The 27,874-nt window shown below is 35.5% G+C and overlaps 1 protein-coding gene across 1 annotated transcript; it reads right to left on the minus strand.

Moving 5' to 3' along the window:
* Positions 1–4,032: 4,032 nt before the first annotated feature.
* On the minus strand, positions 4,033–26,300 carry LOC145685169 (uncharacterized). The gene is made up of 3 exons (XM_081757522.1): positions 26,222–26,300; positions 6,134–6,425; positions 4,033–4,076 (listed from the first exon to the last, which is right to left on the minus strand). The coding sequence occupies exons 1-3, from the start codon at positions 26,237–26,239 to the stop codon at positions 4,033–4,035; spliced, it is 354 nt and encodes a 117-aa protein (XP_081613648.1). The 5' UTR covers positions 26,240–26,300.
* Between the last annotated feature and the right edge of the window lie 1,574 nt (positions 26,301–27,874).

The raw sequence follows: 27,874 nt of genomic DNA on the forward strand, positions 1-27,874 counted from the left end.
GAACACACGAATGTAAGAACGAATTATGAATATCAAGAGAGCTGCAAGAGGAAACAAACGAAGGAAAAGGTTGTAAATTAAGATCATTTGGAAAACTTTTCATTCAATCACTAGTGACGAACCTTGTCTTGAGGAAATACATGGGAGTGACAAAATGTGGAAGTAGGCTTGAAAAGGCATTAAAATATCTTTGAGATTTAGAAATAAGTTGCTCAAAATTTAGGCCTCCAGTGGCCGTTTTGTATGCCAATAGTGCTGATGCTATAAATAGGACGTGTATATCAATCCAGAATTCCAACACATGTTCTATTGTAATAGTTTATAGTTATTTAGCGTTAGTTTTATTACAATCTCCTATGCTTGTTTGAATATCAGGGCCTGTTCCCTTGGTTTTCTATTCTTTTTACGTTTTTGGCCAAAGTTTCGACCGCTTATAATTTTTCGTATGTGATACATTTTGGATTGAATTCACAGAACAATATATTATGCTATAAGTTATAAGTGAAAGCTTGAAAAAGCAGTCGAATATCTTTGAGATTTAGAAATAAGTTACTCCTTATTATTGGTAAACAAAGGTATAATTGTTGCCTAAGCTACATAAAACTATTAGTTTTTAAGTGGAATACAAGTTATATACATTAAATGAAAGCTTGAGCTTTCTTCATCTACACCCAATCACCCTCACAGGTTTATGTGGACCGGCAATGGTTTTAATCGTTTGCACCGAATCACCCTCAAGGGGTAATTGGATGGAAATCAGACCAACAACAATAAAGATGTTGCAGCATCAAAAGTAAAGATGCCGAAAGTTTAACAATACCACAGTAGGTCCACAAGAACTTGCCACATTCAATCAGTTCTTAAAAGTTTGAAAAATATCGTTAACCTATGAGGAAAAAGGTTGAAAAAACATATCACCCATTCTCCCCTTCTACCCTAATAACTTACTTGACTAATTATAAAATACTAATTATATATGACAAACTATAAAAGATAATAAAACAGCTACTACTGTTTAGAAAAACTTATAATTTCATGCACAGCGTTAATAAGTTGTGGTGTTATTACTAATGTGAATCTGCAAGGACTGAATCATGGGTTGTGCTAAAACCGTCAGTTCGACGTATAGCAAGCCTCATTTTGTTTTCCAAAATGCTCGACTGATATGACAGAAGCTGACATGTCTATTTTTGTACTGTTTCAGAAAATGCGTTTCAATATTTGTGTGTCCTCTAAAAAGTCGATTTTTTCATTAACTTTTGTGAAATACCTCCAGTTTCTTCCATTGAATGTTGTCTGTTACTGCACATCTTAATTTGAGTCGTAGCTTGCCATAATCGTTTCAAAATGGCGGTTAAAGGACATATCAAGTTATGCCACATTACGATTGTTCACAATCTAAAGCTGACTTGGGTGCTAAACAAAAAACATTTAGTTTCAACTACAATAATATAATGAATTAAATACAACTCACCTAATCAATATATGCAAATAAGTTATGAACAAGGAATAATACAGGGAATCTTTTTTGGCGAACAAGTTAGTAATACATACGTATATAAATGCTCAACAGCAGTGTAAAAAAATTACAGTCACATTTATTGAACGATTACCGTAAATTTGGCTGCCAAACGATCATCCTAAAGTTTACGGTATTACCGTAATATTCATTGTAATGCATGCATAAAAGCCGTATTCAAGTCCTATTACCTTAAATATTACGGTAATACCACAAATTTTAGGGTAATCGGTTGACAGCCAGATTTAGGGGTAATCCGTCAGTGAATGTGATCGTAATTTTTTACGGTAACTATAATATTGTAGTATTATTATTTCTGAGAATGAAACACCAAAATATGTTGAAGTAAAGAAAATAAAATGAAACGAAAGAGTCAATGAACGCTGAACTGACGACTTGAGTATGCAAAATTAGTCTGCTTCCTTCTCCTCGGATGTAGAATTGTCATCAAAAACAAGACGAGCGCGGGTATCCTTGCGTAATTCTTTGTAGAAGTTGTGAGAGCAAGGATCCATGAAAGGTAACAAGTCCAAAAGCTCGGACTTCTTGCGCGGATTTATTGGGATGGATTCAGAGTAGCATGCTGAAAACTCAGGCAATGTTGGTGGGCGACCACGACGATTTTTGCGAAAGTCAAGAATAGGAAATGGTGCACCTTCGTCTAATGTGTCCTTACATTTGACAACACCAAACTCTTTTGTGTATTGCTTTCACCTGATCGCAAGCCAATTAATGGGGTTTCCTTCAATATCTATGAAAAGACGCACAAAAATGCCTGACATCAAGGACAAAGGATCAATAAAGTCAATGGCAATCATTTCCATAACTATGAATTTCTTCTTTTCACGAACAGTACGAATCAGCAAGCACCAGTCTTGAGGAATGTGAATTGGTACATCTCCGGACTTCTTAGCCTTTTCTATTTTAGCACGATCTGTATCACATTCAAGATGAGAATGTCCTGGCACCATAAATTTGTGATTGAGAACAGATAAGGTTTGTTTCTTTTGAAGCAAATACATAAGCATGAAAGTCCTATTTATGCTCCGATTTTGGCCCCCACAGGCATCAGAATAGAGAGTAGCCGAACTAATGTTGTCCTGAAGAACTTAAAAATGAAAGATGATATTTCCACTGATCCTCGCCGTGCAATGCCTTCATGCCACATAAAATACCAGCACTGATTACTTGATAGGTCATGAACTGTAAGATTTTATGTCCACAACTGTCGCTTATAGAATGCAATGCTTGTTGGCATATACAGCGTTGGGAGACATTGCTGTAAATCGAAACAGAACGCGCCAAAACTATTACTTGCGTTGCTTTTCTGTTTGTCCTTTGACTTGCTGTCGTACGCAATTTGAGCACTTTCTTGGTGTACCTGGAGCTCATTTTCAAGATAATTTCTCTGATCCGAACACGCAGTACGCAACAAACATTGCAATTTGTCACATGTTTTGCATGTATCAGCACGAGGCTTTTTTGAAACTTATGTTCATACTTTTGAATACATTTTTATAGACGGCGTACGATGCAGTCTGCATTTTCTCACTTGCACACTTTTCCACATTAAGTTTATACCTTTTACTAATATTCAAGGAGTTTGGTAAATATTGTTTTGAACTTCGTTTTCGAGTATAGTGTCTTTCGTATAGGGGAAAAGATTTAATGTGATATTTGATGTAATTCAGGACAATGTCAGCAAATTTACTCCATGCACGTGATGACCTAGATGATCAGGCTGAATAATTCCAGATTCATTTGCTTATTTCTTCTTGCTTACTATGATGTCAACTTTTCCTCTTGTAACCCCTAGTGTTGTAATAAAACAAGCTTTACAGACGTAAGTTCTTCTAGTGGTATCAGCGAGAACACACTTGACGGAAACTTCCCGTTCCTTGGTGATACCTGATTTTCCACGCCCCTTTTTCCTTGCGTTTTGACTGACAGCTCTAAATGATCAACTATATATTGATCCAGAAGTTTTTGATTCTTCATAGACCAGAAGGTCTTAAATATCAATTCTCTATGTTCAGTAGATAATTGCTTTGTACAGTTATGTCAGTATGTTAGTCAGCAAAACTTTTCTTTGGACGTTTCACTCCCTTTCTATTAGAATGTTTTTCTTCAGAATTTTTAGTTGTTTCATTTGCTTCTTACTAAATTTCTGTTCAGTGTTAACTACATCAGCATTTTTGTCACAGTTTTCAACAGAAAGGTTTTCATTGTTATTGTCCTGTAGTTGTTCAGACCTTGGTGGTATACACTCCGTGTCCGTTCTGCTTTTATATCCCATTTCATGTACAACAGTTGAAAACAAACTCTGAAGTCGCTGTCATTCAGGTTCTCTCCAGTTGCATGGTCCTCAATGGTTCGCCATGGTCCTCAATTCCCGTATCCCTCCAAGTAGACTATAGATACATCATACCTCTCAAGAATGTACTCAGAATCATCTACGTCAGAAGAATCCAGTTCAAGAGCTTGCCTAATACTCGTTTCATCCATATTTACTATCACCTTTCGTCAGACTTCCCTTCACTTAATGTACTTTCTTCTTCTGAAAAACAATTACATTACGGTCAATTTATTAATACCTGACAAGGTAATCTTCCGTGAAACCTAATACCTAACTACTGTATATTACAACACAAAAACAAATATTCAAACTGCAACGCGACACTCACATCCAAATTATTTGCTTAGTTATCCTTTGTCTTCGGCAGAGAGAAACTCAAGTTTGTTCAAATTACATTTATTATAATACTAACAAAATTATTCAGTGCCATTTATAGACAACAACTTAGCAATAATCACGATGACTAGACTTCATATGTCCTCTAACAATTAATTTCCCGAGGTGGTAAAAAATGATATGTCAAACATATAAAGTTCTGCCAACTCAGTATTGTTCACATTTTGACTTATCAAGTTTTGAAAACAGGGAGCTGAGGTATGGTCTTGCACCACACCTGTATAAACTTTAGCCAAATCGTAGATATGCATAAAAGCAATACTTTACACTATATACCTCACAAACGGATAAAAATGAACATATCAACTTTTGCCATATCAGCTTAGTTGTATATCTGATAAAAACTGTAAGTTGATAGCAAGGGCGCCTATTTCTCTGAGAATTTCGGGGGGGTGCATTCAGATGTAGAAAGCATATATGAGGATTTTAAGACAAATTTCATTCAAATTATGCCAAATATAGTAAATTTACAAATGCAATGAGGGGCCCCACATGAGCTTTGGGGAACCCCGGGCCCCCTCACCCCCACCCAGGATCGGCGCCCTTGGTTGATAGGCTCAAAACTTACTTTACATTATTATTAATATCATGCAGCGTAAAAAGTATTTAACCTTTTCCGCATAACAAATCTAACGTCATTTGACAGATGAAAATTGAACCTAGTAGATGTGCGAGTATTGTTGAAATTGTAATACTCAGACGTAAGATACTATATTTTACAATTTTATTTCGGAAAAGTTGCAAATTCTGCGCGTGCCTGTGAAGATATTTGTGCTCTTTATGATAACATACGTTATCAAAGACAGAAACCAAAAGCAAGTTCAGTTACTTTTTCTCTGTAAATTTTGATGTACACCAGTGAAAATCCAATCATAATAAAAGTTCACGATATTCAGCCAAAATGCGTGCAAGACTGCCATGAAAACAGTTAAGACATCACAATGACCTAAACATCAGTCACGGAAACAACAGTAAACAATTTTGAAAAAAAACTGACGAAAAAAGGCTCGACATTTGAGTGCCTCATGGCCTGATTCAAAATCATTTACTCAATCTTATTTCTATCTAGCAGTATCTACTGAAAAGTAATGAACTCGATCATTTCTCAAGCGGTTGATCATGAATGCCGAAGAGAAGTTCCACGGTCGTGACAAACTCATCACTTACACCAATGAAGGTTTCGTAATACATTGGGTGGAATTATAAATGGGAAAGATTCCTGCATGATTAACTGCAGTCGCCAAACAGAATGATGGAATCGGATGTGCACAATCGATAACTTGCACAAGTGCACTTAAAAATTCCAAAGAAATTGCTAGAACTTGGCAAACGTGTAGAGTCGTATACTATTATGATGACAACGCCAGATCAAATACATATTTAATGACCCGCAAGAAATTGAGACAACTTGGATGGGTGTTTTTAAAGCATCTACCGTATAGCTCTGATCTATTTGCTCTTTTGGTGTCTGTAGAGCTGCATGAGTGACGTAATTTAGTTTCAGAGAAGAGGTCTGTAAAAGTAATGTCACTTTTCTTCTACTAGAAATCACAGAAATTCAATAGTTACTGTATTGTGCTGTTGCAGAAAGGATGGTGGTGCAAAGTCATCGATCAAAACTATACACATGTATCTTTACAAGCTTACTTTCAAATAACAATAAATATTCTAAATTTTGACTTCCAAACGCTTAACACTGCTTAGCAATCAATTAGTAGTAGTAGTAATAGTAATATTTGCAAATTTTATAAAGTCTATCTTTCCCTTATACACCAAAATTTAATATTCAATATTATAAGTGCTTTGTTATAAATACTATATTAAATACAATACGTTATTATAAATATATACATTTCATTTACCTGTGTTATTCCCTATAACTGTCGCTGTACAGTTACAAAGTGACATACTTTCCTCTACTTTGCATTGCCAGATACAGGCCGTGAAACTATAGTACCTGAAGGCCCAAAGTCCTTCATTCTCTTCCGGAAATCTGCATTGTCTTGACTCTACCGGAAGGTTTCGAACATTTTCACTTGCAATCTCTTCTGTTAGAACAGTGTATACGTTTACTTCTATAGGCAAGCAAATGAAAGGTATCCCAGGCATATGCGCAGCGTCTGTGGGTACTTCATACAATTCATGAAATAATATCTGCAAGTAGTAATGATATTTATAGTAGCATTTCATGAAAAAACAATTTTTATGATCATAGATTATATTATGTTTATACCCATTATGCATGTAATTTAGTACAGAAACCAAGGTCTCCACAGAGATAAAAAAGGAACTTCAACAGTCTGTAATGTTTGTAATGCGCATTTTCTTTAAGCTGCTTATATCTAATGTTATTTGTGTACGTTTTACATTTTGTACTTAAGTCTTTTAGCTTTTTCATCGCCTTTTAATTAATTAATGTCGAGGAATTTGAAGCTTAAAATATATAAAACGATAATCATGCCTGTTGTTCTGTATGGCTGCGAAACATGGTCACTTACTCTGAGGGAAGAACATAGACTGAAAGTATTTGAGAGCAAGATCCTGAGACGAATATTCGGACCCAAGAGGAACGGGAATGGGGAATGGCGGAGACTTCATAACGAGGAACTACATAATTTATATGGTTTACCCAACATTGTTAGGGTCGTCAAAGGAGGCTTAGGTGGGTGGGTCATGTAGCTAAAATGGAAGAAAGTAGAAACGCTTTCAAAGTCTTGACTGGAAGACCAATCGGAAAACGACCATTAGGAAGACCTAGGCGCAGATGGGAGGACAATATTAAGATGGATCTCACAGAGATTGGAATACAAAGTAGAGACTGGATGCAGTTAGCTAAGGATAGAAGTCAGTGGAGAGCTTTTGTGAACGCGGCATTGAACCTCCGGGTTCCATAAGCCATAGAGTTAGTTAGTTAGTTAGTTTAATTATATATATATATATATATATATATATATATATATATATATATATATATATATATATATATGTCATTGTTTTATTCTGTTGTGACGAACTTAAATTTGACTTACACTTCTAGAATTGTTAATGTTGATATTTGTATGAATAATAATGTCGGCAATGGCTTTATCGTGACCTTCCCATTGACGTTCTACTAAACTTTAATTTGTGAATCAAGTAATGTAATGAGTACGGCTCAACCGATCACCTAGTTAGGAATCCCCATCAACCACCAGTGACTAACGCAAAGGATCTGCAACTGAAAGCTCAAGTAAATGCGAACCTCAGGAAGATTAATGTACCATAAATGAAGCATGTCTTATGTTCATCCTCTTTCCGTGGGAATGTTCACTGTTTGAAAGGAACACACTAGGTTTATGATCGAGTTGTGTCCAGTTCCATTTCTTGCTTGGATACTGTACTCATATAAAAGCGTGACGAGTGATTCGGATTAATCCTCATGCAATATGAGCTTCTTAACACGGTCTCTGTGTCAGAAATGCAATTAGTTAAATTCTAATGATAACGAGACTACTCCAATATAATTTCTTTTCTTTCTTTTATTTCAAGATTATTGTAACATCATGTTTTCCCTTCAACAAAGCGCACGATCTAACGTGATTAACTTTTTCAATTTCCATTTGTAGCTACTAAATTCCCTTTCGTAAAGAGACTGCCTTGACTTCTTCCCAGGCTGATCTAATTTCACTGTTTCGTCGTTCTACGAATACTTTCCCTAGTATTACTTTAACACTCAACTTGTCAAGAATAGACAAAACGTTCACTTCAAACGTTTAGTTTATTCTAACGAACTAAATCTTGATTTAATTTTGAGCTTAGTCCCTTTCAGCAGCGAGGTTATATGAGACGTTCACCTACAACTTAACATAAAATCCCAACCACATGAACTCCAGCCGGGAATCAAACCTGTGTCTTCCACGTCAGACACGTACGCTAACCGCTTAACCAGAAGGGAGCTCTTGGTACCTACCGTCTCCCTTGGGTATTGGCTTCTGGAACAGTCCGTAAAGAAACAGTTGATGACAACCTGATTCAGAATTCTAGTCCTGTTAAAGCGCAAATTCAGAGAAACGACATGAGTAGCCTCAGTAACTGGGAAATCAAGGTTTGACTGTATTCTACCTTTGAGCACATTTATGTATATATACGACTGGCAAGCTGATGACTCCATAACCCTTTATTCTTCAGAGGGAAATTATTTCCCAATACAGTTTTTACGCCATACCTACTCGAGAAATAAGCTTCTTTATTTTTTTATTGTCTTGTTTACTTTAGTGTTCCTGGCAGTTATTATTTAAGTATTTTGAAGGACAGGAGCTGTCAACAGTTACTGGCAGTGCGCTCTCTATTCATTGTTGGTGGGGCCGGTGCTGTTTTCCGTGATGTAAAAAAATATTTTTTCCGAGTAAACATTTTGATATAAAGGTAAGAAAAATATTTTTGTGATTACCCAAGACCTTTGTTGTAGAGAAGAAATTTTTGGTTTTTCAGTATATTGTTTTGTGAAGGCGTGAACAAAATAGCTTTGCCATGTGGTGGTTTGAAAATACTTCGCCCTGAGACATATACTTATAATATGTATGAGCGGGAATATTATTCCCTCTATTACTAAGGAATGCCTTTGACTTTTTTCAGACACAATGTCAAATAGGACTTTGAAAGAAGAAGAGGCTTTGGAATTTCTATTTGCTCTTTCGGATGAACCGGAGAATTCTGGTACGGAATGCGATAGCTCAGACGAAGGTTTCAATGATGATATAACAGAGAATGACGGAAATACTCACACGGTCCAAAGCTAGCTCGGATTGTGACATGAGTGTTCCCTTATCACCTTCTCATATGTTGGAAGCAGAGCCTACTTATGAATCTCCTACAAATGTGTTCGCAGCTCCGACAGTCGATGACAAATTGCCGTCAGACATGAGTATAAATTCGGTATCCCCACTTTAGTTCTCAAATTTGAACTTCAGTTCTGTAAACGATAGTGAAGGCGAAATACCAAACCACTCTTCCTAATAATATTCCTAAATTATTTGATATAGATGACACCCAGCTTCAGATGTGAGTGTGGTTTGTGAAGCTGATGTTGCTCAAGCACCGGAGATTGAAGAACTGCAGTTATCATGGGAAAATAGTGTTCTGTCTCATCAAAATGGTTTTCCATTGTTGTTCTCTAAATCGCCAGAAGTTAGGTTTTCATTCAAAGAAGAAGCAAGACCGGTAGATTTTTTCGCAAGATTCTTTTCGCTCGATGTCTTTGAAATTATAGTTGAACAAACAAACTTGTATGCGAGACAAGTGCAGATACCTCACTGGAAAGACACATCAGTGACAGAAATGAGAGCTTCTTTTAGTGTTATGATCAGAATGAACATCAAAAAGCTGCCTCGTTCTTGTGATTATTATTGGTCAACTGATCCTGAACTTGGATATGCAGGTGACTTCTGTCATGACGAAAAAACGATTTTGGCAATTAATGTCAGCTCTACATTTGAACAACAACGAAGCAACTAAGAAACGCGGAGAAGATAGTTATGATATTCTACATAAAGTTCGGCCATTGATTGATTTTTTTTATCAGAAAAATTTCTCATCGAGTATAAATCAAGCTCAGTTCATTCTATTGATGAAAGTATGATTCAATTGAAAGGTCGAAGTTCATTACGACAAAATATGCCTCTCAAACCTATCTAGAGAGGTTACAAAGTATGTTGTCGTGCTGATCCAGTTACTGGATACGCAGAAAAATTGCAAATATCCACTGGCAAAGAAACAGATTTATCTGGGAAAGAATGACTATGATATATAGTGGTGATGCAATTGTCTCAGGATCTGCAGAACACAAAATCTCTTGTACCATTTGATAATTTTGTTTTGCCTCAACGAAGGTAATGGAAGATTTATATAACAACAGAATATATTCAGTCGGTACTGTGAGATTTGATAAAGTTGACCTTTCCTATTTTATGAAGAAAAAGGGGAAATCTGCAAAGAAATTTCCAAACCTAAAGCAGGAAAAAGTCCTAGTAGCTAAAAAGAATCATACATCGGCTATTCAATGGATGAACAAACGATTTGCAAATGTACTTACTACAGCGCACGATTCCAAAAACGTGATTACTGCTAGGAAAAAACTGAAGGATGGGAGGAGAGTTAATGTTTTTATTCCAGCTGCTATTAGATATTATACTGAGATCATGAGAGGTGTAGATCAAATTTTTAATCATTATTCCACATCCCAGCGAGCTAAGAAGTGGTGGCACAGAATATTTTTCTCTCTACTGGATACGAGCTTGCCAAAACCATACATTCTCTTCACATTATTATTCAGACAACCTACAGACCATGTATCCTTTCTCTTGTCAGTTGCACGGGGATTACAAAACAACCTTCGTAGCAGGGAAAGAATGCGCCACATCCCGTATCAATTTCAAAGCGTTTCAAAACATCAAAATCTGACGAAGTTCCTGATAGTGTGCGGCAGGAAAACGTCGGAGTTCATCTGCCACACAAAACTATCTCTTACCATCGCTATCGATTATGCTCCACGAAGGCTCACGAAAGACGTTCTAATATGGAATGCACTAATGCAAGGTACCACTCTGTGCTCCGCCATGTTTCGTTTTGTTCCTCAGAAAATAAAGATGGAAATTCAAAATATAGATGCATAGAACATGAAATATTTAAATTACATTATTATACTTAAAAGTAAATGAAGATAAAGTGTAGCAAATATGCGGCTGAGTTGTAAGGCAATAGACTGTAATAACAAAATACGCAGCTTTTCAGCAACACATCCACACATCACATAAAAATGTCAATGTACAATTTTTGAAAATAAAATAGTTTACAGGGCGATTATGAGTAATAATTCCACAAATCCTTTGCTAATAACATACAATGCTTCAATATTTGTGGTTATATAAAACTTTGCAATAAAATAATATTTACAGTTATTTTCAAAGTCTAGTTTTAGAGGGATGTTTCCCACACGAGATACAGAAAAATATCCAGAGGGAAATATATACCCACCCCCTGGTCCGTACACCGATTACCAAAATCATCATTACGGGCAGAAATTTGTTTTATGATTTTTTCCTCTTCGGCCAAGCATATCGCACTAATGATATCTTCATGAGACCTTATGGGACATAAAGGGATAAGTATTCGCACACACATAAATAAAAAAGAAAAATGCCATAAACGAATCCCTATTTATTGAATGTATGCGTATATACGTATATATATGTAGTGAAAGAAAGGATACTGATATGTATACACAAATTTTCCACTTGATAAAGCACGAATGCTTGAGCGAATAACTATACGCACACACTTCTGAAATATAAGGCACTTAATACGACAAATAATTAAAAAATATAAGGTATACGTATGGCAAATAAACGAATTTAGAATATAGCCCTTGTAGTTATTCTTATCATGTCCCTAAAACACTGTTCGCTTCGACTTTCACTAGTGAACGGAGACAATAACTATGGGGGATTGGGTAAAACACTAATTTCCAGCGAAGTCTTCTTACTTCAAGAACAACACACTTCACGATACTAATTATGAAGAATACACTTTGTGTATTTCCTTTGTTGACTGTTATGGCTCTAGTCCCACAAATTTATTCAGTACTTAATCGACGCCATATGTACACCATAATACAAGTAAGTCAATTCCAAGGAAGCTTTCACATGCATTCTTTGTACATACCAAGCGCGCATTCCTCGCTTCTACCAACGTTCGGGAAGATTCCGAAAGCATGTCTAGGGTTTGCAGCTTTTAAGGTTTGCTATGTAAAAATTCACAAATTTTATATTCTTATCAATGCAAATATAGTTATGGTATATTGAGTAGCCCTGGCTACACGCGTTTTAGTCTCATAGGAAAATGAAACTCGCTATTGAGATTGAATAAGTATTGTACACCAACTTTAAGAATTCAGTCTATAACTTATTAATGTATGTTTCATATGTTAGTCCAATGTAATGAAATACAGATCGGCAATTCTGGAGATTGGCAAACGCGTCTGCAGTTCACAAAGATTACAACCGTATTTCCCACCATAATTTAGATAATAAAACGTCAGTATGTTGATCTTTGCACCTCATCTTATGACAGTAGCATGGTTCGATTCTGGTTGGTCCCCGGATGGGAGTAACCATATATTGTTATTCTGAGATCGTTCCTAACTTTTAGTAATGAATGGTCATATGATAGTAAAATATAACACCAGTTAATATGGAGAAAGATCCACACTCACGGTCGTTAGATTCGGGTGTGCAAAAGGCTGAATCGTATGCCCACCATCACTGGCCGGTCCCGCATAATACGGATGCATCGATAACTTCAAAAGGACACTTGAGGTGGGAACAACTAGTATAGGTAACACCGGATGGTTGCAGAGAGACAAAAATATACCTTTGTACTGCGCTACGTTCGATGTACTTTACCTGTAGCCTAATAATATATTAAATTATGCACATAGTACGATATGATACTTCTCTTTCACATACTAAAAGAACAACACTAAACACCGTACACAATAACACTATTATATATTATCTCATAATTATTAAAAATAGCTTATGCACCAAATATTTTAATATATATATATATATATATATATATATATATATATATATATATATATATATATATATATATATATATATATATATATATATTGTATATATTTTGACTTTTAAGAAAATGAGAACATACTGAACAACAGTAACACAATGTATATTGATCAAATAAAATTTAACGATCAAAGCCCATAGAAATCGATTCGGACGCGCACGAATACGGCACTACGAAACACGTACGAATATTATAATTTAGATAGTTTCCCGAAAAACGATATATTTCTTGAAGAGAGAAGCACTATTCTTCTTTGGTGGCCATATGATGAATTATTTTCTCCAAAAGGGATCCTTGGATGTTTCTTCCATTTTCACTAGATATAGAACGTCACTTTTATGAATCCTTTAGTTTGTAGATAATTTAATAAAAACACATTGTATTAGCACTGACTTTTAAAATTTAGGAACTTTTTGGAATTTATATTCTCGTACCTTTTACATCAAGTCGTAGTATTCGCACAATCAGATAAATGCGTGTTTTTGCTTTGGAGTCTTGGAGAGCACTCTCCGCGGCTCTTTTGCTCGTCACTTTTCTTGGTTCCTCTCAGAGCGTATGAATATACTAGTGGCATAAAAAATAGTTCATATAAAACATTTGGTTTTTATATCACTACTCCAATAATAAGAAATAAGGATTAATTACCACTTGATTGAAAGTACATTAATAATATTGAGATACATAATAGTGTAAATAATTAGTAATTATTCACAAAAATTCACATTATGACGCATAATCCAGTGCTGTGGCTTTGGAATCAACTCTGCGTGGGTGTGGGAACGAACGAATACTTTTTTAAATATGGTCCGGCGAGAGGAGCTGAAATGTATTGAGGAATGAGGCACCTCTTGGGTAGAAAAATTCCACTGTAGCTCTTCTGCGAATTCCGACTGGCTAAACATTAATTCCAAGAACTAGCATTGGAAATACGAGGATTGATTAAAAAGTAGATATAACAATATCGTTATAATCTGTCAATGTAACAGTGTATGTATTTAAAAACTTTCTAACGCTGATAATGGCTTATATGAAAAACATACACAAAATAGTTTTAGTAGTTAAAATTAAAAGTTGGTAACTTGTATGCTGTTCTGAAGTAGTCTGCTAATGAGATAAACATTTAGTTCAATGAGGACTGGTTCCTGTGTATTAATCTTGGTGAATGCCTGTCTTAAAAAAACACCTGCGTGCAAAATAAGAAAAATAGTTTCTCACCTGCTATAAATCGTTCACAGCAAAGAAAGAAAATGCTTTTTTCACTTGAATATAATATTAATTTTACATGATGATTTAAAGTCGGCGAGAATATGTAGTTTATCCAATAAATAAAGTTGTATGGACGACATGACGATCTAAGGATGCGCTCGAGTCGAGACATTTCTCGAACCTCGACTCGACTCGACTCGAATTCGAGTCGAGATTCGAGTCGAGACACACTTTGTAAAATTCGAGACGAGTCGAGACAAACGTATTTCTCGACTCGAATTTTCGAGTCGAGACACGAGTCGAGTCGAGACGGCTCTTAAAAATCTCGACTCGACTTGAATGTCTCGAAAATCTTTCTATAATTTTTAATATTATTTTGAAGAAAGTATTCACTCAGAAACAGCCTTGAAACCAATTCCAGCTTTTATTCCTTCAGAAAGGTACAAAACGCATAAAATTAATAGTTAATCTTTAAAGATCAAGATTTAATTTTCAGCTCAGTTCAGTTAATTAGAACTAATAGTTAATGTCGTTGTATTTGATTGTACTGCAAATATAATGATAATAATAATAATTGATTATCTAGTTTGTATAAAACTATTATCTGTAGTCTAAATGTAGTGTGTATAAAACTATTGCGATAAAGTGAACTTCATAAATTCTCTGAATGAGCAGTTGGTAGTCTATAGTAATTTAGCATAGTTATAATTATTGTGTTTTCGTTCCCATGAACGCAATAGGGTTACGTAACTTCTGGATTATTCGCTTGCCCAACTATTTTGAGGCTTTAATATGTTGCAGCATATCACGAGCTACGGATAATATATAATGTAACATTTGTTGTACATCACATATTATGATACGAAACTATTTTACATAGTATATCTTATCTAATATAAATAAAATAAAGAGTTCGTTTGTGTGTTTGTCTGTTTGTGTGCGATCTGGGGACCAGATGAGTGGACCGAGAGTTCCCAAAATTTGGTCACGGGTACCTTGGTCCAGGCCCCAGATCAAGACGAAGCAGTTTTGTCAAAATTGGAACCAGGGGGGTCTCAGGGGGGCGTTTACCGAGACATGTAGTAAAAGTAATCCAAATTGATCGACATTAGTGTCAAATCCACAGTTTTCACGGTCGCTGAGATCAATGGTGACACTTCCATCAGCGATGACTTGCAAATACAGCCCCCATGCGAAGAATGGATAAATTAAGCTAGTATTACAATAAATGGACTGCTTGGATGCCAAGAATTAGTACAGATAAGTACCTTTCACTTCTGTGAATAGGTATTTTTTAAAAGGATTTTTGTAAACACTAAATTATAAAACAACGAACTACATACAGTAGTTATGGTTTTGGTTCCCAATATAAAAGAAATATGGATTGTTCATGAGATATTGAACTTTAACTCCTGGAAAATTTCAATTTTGGAGTTAGGCCACTTGGCTCAAAGCAGTTCACTGTAAGATAAATACATTCCGCACATTAATAACATAGTTGTTCAGGAGCCTTCGATTTCCATCCTCTCAAATGAAAGCTGAACGATTGCTTGATACATGCTGACTATATAGGAGAAATAGTGTATTAAGTTTTCGAGCTTTGGTGCGTATCCGTATTTACACTCTGATATAACTTTAAGTTCACACTCAAATCGAGCTAATTGTTTAATGCATTTCGAAAGCTTTTGTTTTCATGCAGCTCATTAAGGAAAATCTATTTCATAATCGTAACATTTATGTACTAAGAAACTATGAACGTAAAGTGGACTCGACCTAGCCCCGTGGCTGCTGTGACTCAGTGGCACAGCTTTCACCCTTGGTGTGTGAGGACTCTGATTCTGTATGTGAACCCCGTGGCTAGTGTATGCGTCTTTGTCGTGGAAGACTCGGGTTCAATTCCCGGCGCGAGCTCATGTAGTTCGGATTCCACGTTAATCAGTAGGTCTACATTTCATATATCCTCGCTGCTGAAAGAGACGGCAAAGTCAACTCAACAATATATATGTGTGTGTGCTTATGTGAATTTCCTCGTGGCTGTATGGTTAACACATACGCCTTGATCGCAGGAGACTCTGGTTCGATTTACGGTGGAAACTCATGAAGTTGTTACCGGTATCCCACTTTAAACTGTAGATCCATGCCTCATATAACCATACATATAATATATATGCCTTTGATACACTTATTTTCCGACTTGGAAGCCACCGAAAATTTCCGGACAAGAGTCCCGTAGACCGAAAATGAGAAACATGGCTACAGAGTAAAACTGCCATAAAAATTTAAGCTTTTTAGGCTAACTTAATCCTTATATATAATGCAACTAGCTTGGCCAAGTTATAATGGAGGAAATGCTATCATTTGCAACACTCTGAGAATAGAAAATGTTCGCCAGGTATTACTATCGCCCCCTCTCTCCTGCAGAATGAAAACCCTGACTAAAACTCAATAGTATATACAGGGTGTTTAATAAGTAATGGTCATAAATTAAACCGTAGATAGTACATGCCTAAACTAACAAAAAAGTCTTAGTAAACATGTGTCCGCAAACGCTTCGTAACGGAGATAGGGGCTGTCAAAAGTTTGGGAAAATGAAGTTTAGAGACGAATATCTCAAAAAGTATGAATCGGACAGGGGGCGGTCCAATGAATGACTATCGAAGTCAGACATGCGCTATGCAGAAATGCATGGTTGATAACTCTGCAATACGCGCGCAAGGGATTCCCCAAAGAAACGGAGGGATTCCCGGAAAATTGTCTAAGGAATGGGGGCTCGAGATGAACATCAAGGGCGAGTCTATCCACCAGTAATTCATACGTCGTGGTACCAGGTCGAAAGCTCGAAAAGATACAAAATGGCGGACAATGTTTACGTGCCGTGTGTGGTTGCATAACCAGCAGGAAATGACAGAGGTAATCGAAGTGTGGTGATGTACGTTCAAAATTGCTCCAGGAAGAATTCCGACAACTAATGCATACGTACAAGTGTGGCAGCACTTAGGTAAATCAAACGGTATGCAAGGAACTGATGAAACATTATGTGCTAAGCGGTTAACGTAACGAATATCCGCAAACTGGATTGCAATGGGAAAAGCATGACAACATTCGAGTATGTGGGAGGCGAATCTGAAACACTCCGCATGTTGAACGCGTAAATGTATTACAACAAGCAAAAAATGATGGACATGTAGTGTTTCTCCATATCAACAAACAGAAATCGTCATGTTGGTAATGTGTACAGCATTAATCATAAGGTAAACAGTAAATACCCAGATGTGTAACCACAGAAGAGATGCATGAGAAATTAACGTACCTCTATCATTAAAGTAAATGTTGGAAGTGTCGTCCATTCATGCGAATGCATGCTCGTACTCGTTTTCGCAAAGATCCACTTACTCGTGATAACATGTCGGCATCCTGTTGAATATGTCCGCACCATTGTTCCACCCTTTCTCGAAAATCTGAGATCAGAACCACTGCATTCAGTGGGCACTTTAGCGGATTTGAACCCGTAACATCATGCACCCAAGGTGAGCTCAACGTCTGTTGCAACCCCGATTCAGTATTTCCAGCTGGCTTGCATGTTCTACCAGTGTTCCTTTCGGCCATTCCATTCATTTTCGCGCATCGTTTGTTTTACCTTGGTATTGGTACAGTAAAGGACTACTCTGTACATGTGCATTCATCTTAGGAATGTGCTCTGAAGTAGTTTAGAACATGCACCACCACCTTTCTTCGATTGCCTCTCTCATTTCCTGTTGGTTATGCAACCACACACGGCACGTAAACATTGTCCGCCATTTTGTATATTTTCGAGCTTTCGAACTGGTACCACGACGTATGAATTACTGGTGGATAGACTCGCCCTCGATGTTCATCTCGAGCCCCCTTTCCTTAGACAATTTTCCGGGAATCCCTCCGTTTCTTTGGGGAATCCCTTGCGCGCGTATTGCAGTTATCAACCATGCATTTCTGCATAGCGCATGTCTGACTTCGATAGTCATTCGTTGGACCGCCCTCTGTCCAATTCATACTTTTTGAGATATTCGTCTCTAAACTTCATTTTCCCACACTTTCGACAGCCCCTATCTCCGTTACGAAGCGTTTGCGGACACATGTTTACTAAGACTTTTTTGTTAGTTTTGGCATGTACTATCTACGGTTTAATTTATGACCATTACTTATTAAACACCCTATATATATATATATATATATATATATATATATATATATATATATATATATATATATATATATATATATAACTATTTTGTGTAATGTAACAAACAGTGGAGGATAGCATTCATGTTTTCTTGCAGAGGTCCTTACGAGGGTTCGCTTCCATCTTCCTCTCCCCAAGAACTAAGATAAATTAAAAAATTGCGATTACTTGTTAATCTTGTAAAATTGCGATTACTTGTTAATCTTGTACAAAGGACGCAATTAAAGTCCCAGTCTAACACCCCTTCACATTTAGATTTTTCCCCTGGAAGAAAACCAGTTATTATTGTTTCTTGATTTCTCAGTCTCACCTACATAAACATACGAATAGAATTAAAGGATAGGACATGTTTAGAGTGCTTGCACGTGACATCTAACTATATTTCTCATCAAATGTGTCACAGATGAAAATGTCCATTTGTACTGCCTCTATTTTCTGGTACATATGTTTCATTTATGTTATGTTGCTAAAATTCGTTAGGAAACAAGTACAGACTGGGCCTGTGTGCTTGACAAAACGTAAATGTACTGGATAATTATTTCTTCACTTTCTTCAAAAAAAAACTCATGTTGGCTAACAAAAGGAGGTAGCGGACCAAAGATAGCCGTTGCTTACCTAAGGTCCTTACACAGCAGGGGTTTCATTCAGTCAGAGGGAAAGAAAAATATTTAAAGTTTCTACATTTGTTTTGAACTGCAATATACTTCTTCCTTTTATTTTAAGAACCATTTCCTTGTCATTTGTCTGCATCAGAAAAAAATGCAAAAAAATCACTAGAATGTGCCTATTTACCCAAAGTACGTACTAGATCACTAGTTCAATAGTAAAATCACTAAATCTAGTATTATAAGAAATCATAAATGTGGCATCCCTGGGTTGGAGCGAAAGTAATGGTTGGAGTAAAAACTAGTCCGTATTTCTACTGCGTTCTGTGGCAAGGAACATGCAGTATTCACCAACAAGAATCGTGTTAAGGACTTTTTTTTCGAACATAACATTCCCTCCCACTGCATTTTTGTTAAAAGAAAGTACACATAATATTTTTAAATTTTGTTTGTGATCCTATCATGCATAATTATAAATAATGCCTTTCATACTACGAGAATGAGTTCAACTATACGTCATGGCCCCTCTAAAGCGGGGCCGCGGTGGCTCAGTGGTAGATCGTTCAACTCTGGTGCTTCGGGAACCTGGATCGATCCCAGCTCACACCAAGTGAACTTTGTGGCGGACAAACACCGTGTGCGTGGGTTTCCTCGGGGTTCTTCCATTCCTCCCACTTTCTTCATTCCACGATTTCACTAATTTCTCATCATCACCCGTCTCCTTTAGCTTAACCGGCATAACTGTGGGACGTAAAACCGATTTCACTTCATTTTTTCCCTCGAAAGCGATATTTTTCAAAATTATTTATTGTTAGATATTGTAAATTTACGGTATCTATTTTAGTGGACGGGAAATTTGGCATCTAATCGGATAATTTCATGGCTTCTAACAGGAATTCGCAGTTACGAAATTTGCATCACTGTCTTTAGAAAGGATGCCTAGAAAAAATACTACTAGAAAATAACTGAAAACAAAAAATGGATTTAATAGCCAAATTCACGTCATCTTGGTGCGTCATCATTTTTCTTTAAATATTTGTATTTAGTATTAGATTAGAGTTTAGTGTCCCTTTCAGCATCAAGGCTATATGAGACGTGAACTTACAAATTAACGTGGGTTCAGAAGCACACGAGTTCCCATCGGAAATCGAACCTAGGTCTCCCGCACCAAAGACGCGTACGCTAATCATATGGACAAGGGTGTTCAATATTTAGTAATGTGTACATAAAGTTGTGAAATTGCGCTTTATAATGGAATGCAATTCCTTCTACTGACATAAACCTTCACAATACTCAGCTGGACAAAGTATCTTTAAAAAGAAAATGTCACTCTTTATGTTTCAGTTCCTGGTTCGACTGAAGGATGGAACAAATTGCAATTAGCGTTTTTGGATCCTACTTTGTGTAGTTGATTCATCATAAACTTGGTATTTGATACGGATATGAACTAAAAACATACAAATATAAATTTAAGTCATGCAAATACCTTTAAACAAAAATTGAATATATATATATATATATATATATATATATCGTTCGTGAAAGAGTCATGTTATTTCTTTAATACAAGTACATGAATACAGTTAGCTCCTCTTAATGAAAATAAGTGGTGGTTGGTCTTTAAAACTAGTGTGGAAAGGTTAGTAAAGAATCTGGCATAATTTAGAAAAAATATATGGTAATTCAGGCTCGTGTTTGGCATCAGCGATTGTCTCAAGAGTGGCAACCCTGGCTTAAAGGTTTCGCTTCGAGAATAATGGATTTTCTGGGATGTATCAGATATACAACTCGAGTTGGAGCAGTATTCTCTATAACAAGCTTTGAAGCAGGCAGCATATATGTTGAAATAAGTTATTTCTGAGTATATGAGTGGAATTCAAAACTATTTTGAGTCAGTTCGACTTGTTTCTAGTTAAGGCAAGGTAAATCAATCCCCGGATAGAGAAATAGATTACTCTATGTTATTTCTTAGTAGGGAACATCTAACATTTTCACGGGAGACAGTATCTTTTTATGGATATTAACATTTCCACGTATATTTAAGATTGCTAGAATACCTGGTTTCCATAGTAACGGAGCAAGTCGTAGGGATTTTAGAGTGAGAGCCTTATTTGAATTGTGAGCAAGAAGGATGCTTGTTTACAAGGTTCAAAGACTGTTTTTAAACCACAGTCTGACTGTATTCAACTGAGTGTGAACTTAAAGAATACTGGACTAGTTCTCGATGCGAACCTAACCTCAAACGAAGATTCTGCTGAAGGCGCTTCACTTCTCTGGTGAGAGGAATTTTCTTATATTCAACCAACTCAATCCTATAATTAACAGAATTAACCTTTTTGATGGAGAGTCTGTTTATAGACCATTCCATGTTTAGGACTTTAGGCCAGACAGCTTTCTGATTATTGAAATTGTCTTTTAGATGTGAGGGAGTATGATGTAAGAAAACACATGTTCTGCTCTCTCATGATTAAAGCACAGCTTAGCTGCGTTAAAGAAAATCGATTTGAAGTTATAGTTTCATGAAGGCTTAAGTAGGCGACTTCTTCTCCGGACTGAAAAGTTGGTCTTTTATTTCATGACAGTTAACTTAAAGGAAATTCTTCTCAAATCAGAGCACCATTCTTAAGCACCAAAATATCCTGTATGGACTGTGGAAATGCTTTATTTATCAAAGTTTCCCTAAACATGTGGTATGTACTACTCTGTTCTTGTTAATTACCCTAGACAAACTTGCCGGGCAGTTCAAATTTTTACACTTAAAGAAAAGATTACAAGACTAATAGTTATTTACTATATGCTATTTTTAATGCGACACTAGTAGCAATAGAAGCCACGAACTCATTTTCTTTTCTTTTCTTTCTTTCTTTTTTTAATCGCACACAGAAGAACACCTGTACACCAAAACGATCATGTTCGACAATGTTCCTGGGTTCATTGCGTGTTTCTATCTCTTGGTAGATGAATGTTTGTCCAGAATCACTATTGAAAATCGGGTTGCAGACCGCGAAATGCATGTTTAACCCTTTGAGACCTGGTGGTAACATTTGCGTACATCATATTTGCGAACACAAAATACTACTTAGTAAATAACCAGTGGTTTTGAAATAGTCTTTGTTACTACTTAGTTTATTATCTAGACAAATTAGATGGAACACTATGGCTCAGTGGTAGAGCGCTTACCACTGGTGCGTGGGGCTGTGGTTCGATTCCCGGCAAAGTAGTTCTGTAGTGGACAACATCGTGTTCGTAGGTTTTCTCGGTGTACTCCCGTTTCCTCCCACAATTTCATTCCAACAATTCTTTCATCATCATTCACTTACTTGAATCACTATCTCCCTTAGCCTAACAGGCATAATCCTGTGACGTTAAACTCAACGATTTCATTTCATTTTTTAAAAAAAAAACAATTAAATCATAACTAAATTGAAGGCTTATTCTTTTAGTATGGGAAACATATTGACACCCATGGCCGTAATCAGGCTTGAAGATTTGGTCGGACAACATCATTTAGGGTCAGGCTCTTAAGTATTCTTTTAATAAACAATGCTGAACAAACTAGACAATCGTGTTTTAGGATTGTAGAAAACGACCGTGAATTATATTCAAACACAATTATTATTATATTTATTTCTCTGACTATTGGATCTTTACATTACAGTGTTAACCAAAAGAGAATAATTGTTTGTATAATAGTATTCAAGAGTTTTCTCATCATGATTAGTTTTGTAAACAATTCAATTACACTTATTTGGTGTTTATTTCTAAATAATAAGTCCTAATACAATTTCATAAAGTTGTAATTCTTCTTTAGTTTGTATCACTTTACACAATGACAAATCAAAAAGGTGTGTTGTATCGGTGCAGTACCAGTTTTTCACGTTTTTCAAAATTTTCCAAAACCCAAAGAATAATATTTAATTAAAAAAAATAGAACAATATTTATTTTAGTCGTCACAAATTACAAATTTATAATGTAGTCAATGTTTATAATTACTGAGCAGTTGGGCGTTTAAACTAATGACATCATAATAAAGTCAAAACCATAATTTTGAGTTGAATTGATTCTGAGTTTAATGTCCCGTTTAGCAGGCAGGCTATGTGAGACGTGGAACTACTGATTAACGTGGAATCCGAACCACATGAATTCCCACCGGGAATCAAGCCCAGGTTTCCCACGCCAAAGGCAAGTATGCTAACCGTTAGCCACGAAGGAGCTCCACCATAATTTTAGTGGGCGATACGAAATATCTCGCCAGTGCTTTTACAATAAATAAAATTTTATAAGTATTAAAGAATAGTGGTAAGATATTTTATAATAGCTCTTTTATTTATGAGATATGAGTATTTTTTAAAAAAAACTAAAGAATAGGTTGGCGGAACCACAAAAGACTCGTAAAATAAACTTTCTTATAAATACATAAGCACCTTACTCACCTTATATAATTGCTATGCTTACGTTCTCCATAAAAACAGAAATTCTCTTTTAGTGATACTTTACACAAGATCACGAAGTGGATTCCAATTTAATTAAAGGCAAAATACGATACAATAATCCAGAAATATTGCCTCAAGTGAGTTTAAAGATTTCTAAACATTAGTGCGAAACCGGGCTCTGCCGTTGCGATCGATTTGCAGGTCTTCAGACGAAAGTAAGAAGTGACTTACGCACATAGTAAGTAAAAACAATTAATATGCCTGTAACTTTCCCCCAAATGGGTGCATCTTAAAACTAACCTCACCATTGTTTTCCTAATTAAGTTCTAGCCCGAAATTATGTATCATATGACCCTATTCCCATTTTGAAAACTTACCTTAATTCAAAATGGCGGATTTCAAGATGGCTGCCGTCAAGGTCATACCTACCATACGACTTTCCCCAGGACTTATATGTATCCACATGGTTGTTCTTCACGTTTCTTCATTAACGCTCCGTTTACAAAGTGTACTAAGGGACTTCTGTAGTAATCTCTCATAACCACATCACAACTCTTAAAAGTTATAAAAAAAAATGGAAAACATGCACCATGGCAAAAATTTATCATCACAAGTAATGCATACATGCCTTCTATCAGCAAAAAAAGTTTCATTGAAATTGGAGCCGGACATTTGAGTGATGTTCCTTGTGAGATGTGATTGAACGTGACGTCAGAACGCATCGTCCCCCTTTCCGGAATTTACGGGAATTAGGTGACCTAAGTGTGGTGTCAGCTCTCTCCAGCGAATTATCAAGGATCATTGCGTGTATGCCAAGACGTGTCGCCGTTTTTATCCATGCCAAAAGTCGACATACTGACAATTAGGTAGGTAGTCATAATGGTCTGGCTGATATGTGCGTATATTTTAACTCGTACATTTTGTCTCGACTCGGATTTCGAGACGTCTCGACTCGAATTCGAGTCGAGTCGAGACAGAGACTGTCGAGTCGAGACAGAAATATATTTTCGAGTCGAGACACGAGTCGAGACAACATTTTCTCGAGTCGAGTCGAGACAGGCTTAAATCTCGACTCGACTCGACTCGTGCGCATCCCTATGACGATCATACTTCAAAAATTACAATTATTGCTAGCATACGTTGGCCCGTAATCACATGAATTTGCTAATACCTATAGGTTCATTAATAACAGTCATGAGTTCAATGGCAAGGCAACTCATTCGGAAAGGCATTTGAAGAGGTAAACGAAAATATTTGTCTTTAATTATGCTTTATTTTTTATTCATATCACGACCTTAAAAGGTACGTAATCGTTACTTGTATCTTATTTATTCAACTAGTTCGGTAAACTACGTCTGTAGACATCATAATTAACAACATTTTGTCAATATTTTCACAGTTGATATACAATACATTTAAGAGGGAAAATTACATGTTGCTTGTTAGCAATGAAGAATGTCGGCTCTTTCAAATTATTTTCTGCACATATATATTAAAAGAATTTCAAAAACACACAATCATTTTAAAAGGAGACGGCGTATCGCAAAGTAAAGCGATAGGAAAAAGAAGATTTTTCTAATGATATATCATTTGTATATATCGTTTATATATCTTAGAATTTTCGGTGTCTCGTTCTTATGCATGTATCTGATTTTTAATTATTATTAGATGACTTTAATGTATATTTTCCATATACATTACACTTTAGTGGTTTCTCTAGAATTGCATTATGAGATATACAAGTTCATTAAAAATATCAAAATATAATCTGATATTGCATCGAGATCTAAAGTCGTAATGTTTTGACAAGCTTGTATAAGTTGATTATATGAATGTGTATCTGACCATATGCAGATATGGTCATGGCATCCCTGATACCGCTTTTGAACAAAACCCAACAAAGCTGATATCGTCTGTTAATATGAATTCGAATTCTATATTTTTTATCTACTTGATGATTTCATTATGTTGTGAAACCCGCTTGAAGCTGGACTTGATTGCCCCAAATGTTACTAAGTTTCTCAGTTAGACTCCAAGAACTTATAAAACCTTACGAGATATCAATGGAAAGCTCGCATTGTTTTCTGTTTAGAACACAATACATTTATAAGATTAACTCTTGTATTTAATCTTTCCATTTTGATAATTGTGAAAATTCGAGAACAATTATATATAGAAAAATAGAATAATGAAGAAATTTGAATTAATAAAAAGTCCTAAAGCATGGCAATTAGAAAACCAATTTAAACTATAGAACTTTAAAAAATTGATTTTGCATTCAATATGAAAGGTTAATGTGAATGCCAGCATTACAAACAATACTGAATAGTTACTAATTTTATACAAATAAATTCTTACGAAACGCTTTTATGTTGAAAAAGGACAACTTTCCTTCGTGACTATAGACTACATATAAGCAATAACATATTCAATGTGATCACATGAGAGCAGTTGTTGATTATGTACCATGATTAGTTACATAGTAGCATTCTTTCACATTCTTCAATTAAAATTGTTTTAAAAAATCTTATGAAACAGTAGTATTATTACGTGTATTAGGTCATGTTCCCTGACGATTTCTACATATGTTAGTAGTCCTTTGGATACTTCATCAGTCTGTGCAAATCCCACTCATAAATTTGTTGTTTTCGGAAGTAACGACATGGCAATATAAATTTTCAATTCATAATTTTATGTTATTTAATATTTAATATCATACAATAATTTTATGATGAAAGTAAATCAGGAAACGATAGTAAATATTATTATTATTATTATTATTATTATTATTATTATTTTTAATTATTCTGGCTCTAAAACTTATATTTGACTATTGATTATTAAGATTAACTTCTTACCTGCAAGTCCGTGTCCATAGCTAACAGTTGAAATATGAGTTCAATGTCTTTGTCGTCATCCAACAGAAGATCATCAGAAGGCTTTTGTCTAAAATATATGTATAACTTTAATATACAGACTTAAATATATTCATCTTCTAAAGCCATAAGGAAGCAAATAAAAATATCAAAATTACATCACACAAATATTTTATTTTATGCAAATAGCCTTGTAGAAATTTCGCCCAGGTATAAAAAATAGAAATAGCAAAATCACCTGCGCAGAACATTAGAACGAAAAGTTTCTACAAACACATTTCCTGTATTACGTAACTGTTAGGGGCACATAAATCAAAAGGCAGAATATGTTATGAAATTATACACATACCGTTGAAACAAAAAGAAGGAAAAGAGGAGAATTAAAAACAGAAGATTGTAGATTAAATAGAACAACATGTATATAAGTTACTCCTGAAATGGTTCGTAATGATAGTTTTTCAGGTATTATAAAGTGTAGTACTTAATAAAAAGTGGGCACTGTATTTAGACGATATTTTATGTTTTATTATAAGCATTATATAAAGCATAACAAATGGCGCAGTCGGTAGGATCGCTTAGTAACAAAGCCATGTACCTAGAACCTCTTTTTGTTTATTTAAAGTGTGATGAGCAAATGGTTAAGTTTTTGGTTGATACTGGAACAGCTGTTTCAGCTATAGGTTATCAATCGCCTTTATTAAAAGAAATTTTGATTGAAGATTTTCAGGATCTGAGACATATGGAAGCAGTAGACAACCAAACAGTAAATTTATTGCAAGCACAATTATTAACTCAATTTAAGGAAGTTATTAAAGAATCCATTGATATAACTATTAAGAATTTTAAAGTGAATATTCCGGTTAAATCAGGGGCTGCGCCTATCTTTAGAAAAGCATATGAATGCGTTACAAGATCAAGTAAAAAGCGAGTTGGATAAACTATGTAACGCAGGAGTTTAAGGAAAATTACGCAAGAGGATTGGGCTACACCAATGTTTATATTTAAAAAAGAAAAACGGCTCCTTAAGATTGTGTTTAGATTTTAAAAGGACCCTTAATTTAGTTACGGAAAGAGTAAGCTATCCTTTGCCGAAGATACAGGACATACTCAATAAGCTAACAGCAACTAAATATTTTGTATTGCTGGATTTAAAGCAGGCCTATTTACAACTTAAAGTTCAAGAAAGCTCTCTAAAATACCTAGTTGTAAATGCCCCCTGGGCCTTATATTTACATCACAGATTGATATTCGGTTTGAATTGCTCAGCTCAAATATTTCAGCAGTTCATGGATATAGTAACTAAGGATTTGGAAGGAATAATTTGCTATCTTGACGATGTGCTAATATGGGGAAGCACTTCAGAAGAATGTCATAAAAGAACTACTCAAGTTTTGCAAAAATTCAAGGAGTACAGTATTCAGGTTAATAAAGACAAAAGTATTTTCTTTGTACAACCTATTACGTATTTAGGTTATGACATTTCACAACGAGGTATTTTACCTGCGAAACACAAATGCAGCCAATTATGCAGTTACAGTCGTTCATGGGAATGTTGAATTTCTACCATAGACATTTACCTTCTTTACCTACTAATATTCGTTCGTTATACGGTTTATTGAAGGAAGGTGTCAGATG

This window comes from Thermobia domestica, chromosome 5, assembly GCF_964235325.1.
Source record: "Thermobia domestica chromosome 5, izTheDome1.hap1.1, whole genome shotgun sequence".
Taxonomy (NCBI): domain Eukaryota; kingdom Metazoa; phylum Arthropoda; class Insecta; order Zygentoma; family Lepismatidae; genus Thermobia; species Thermobia domestica.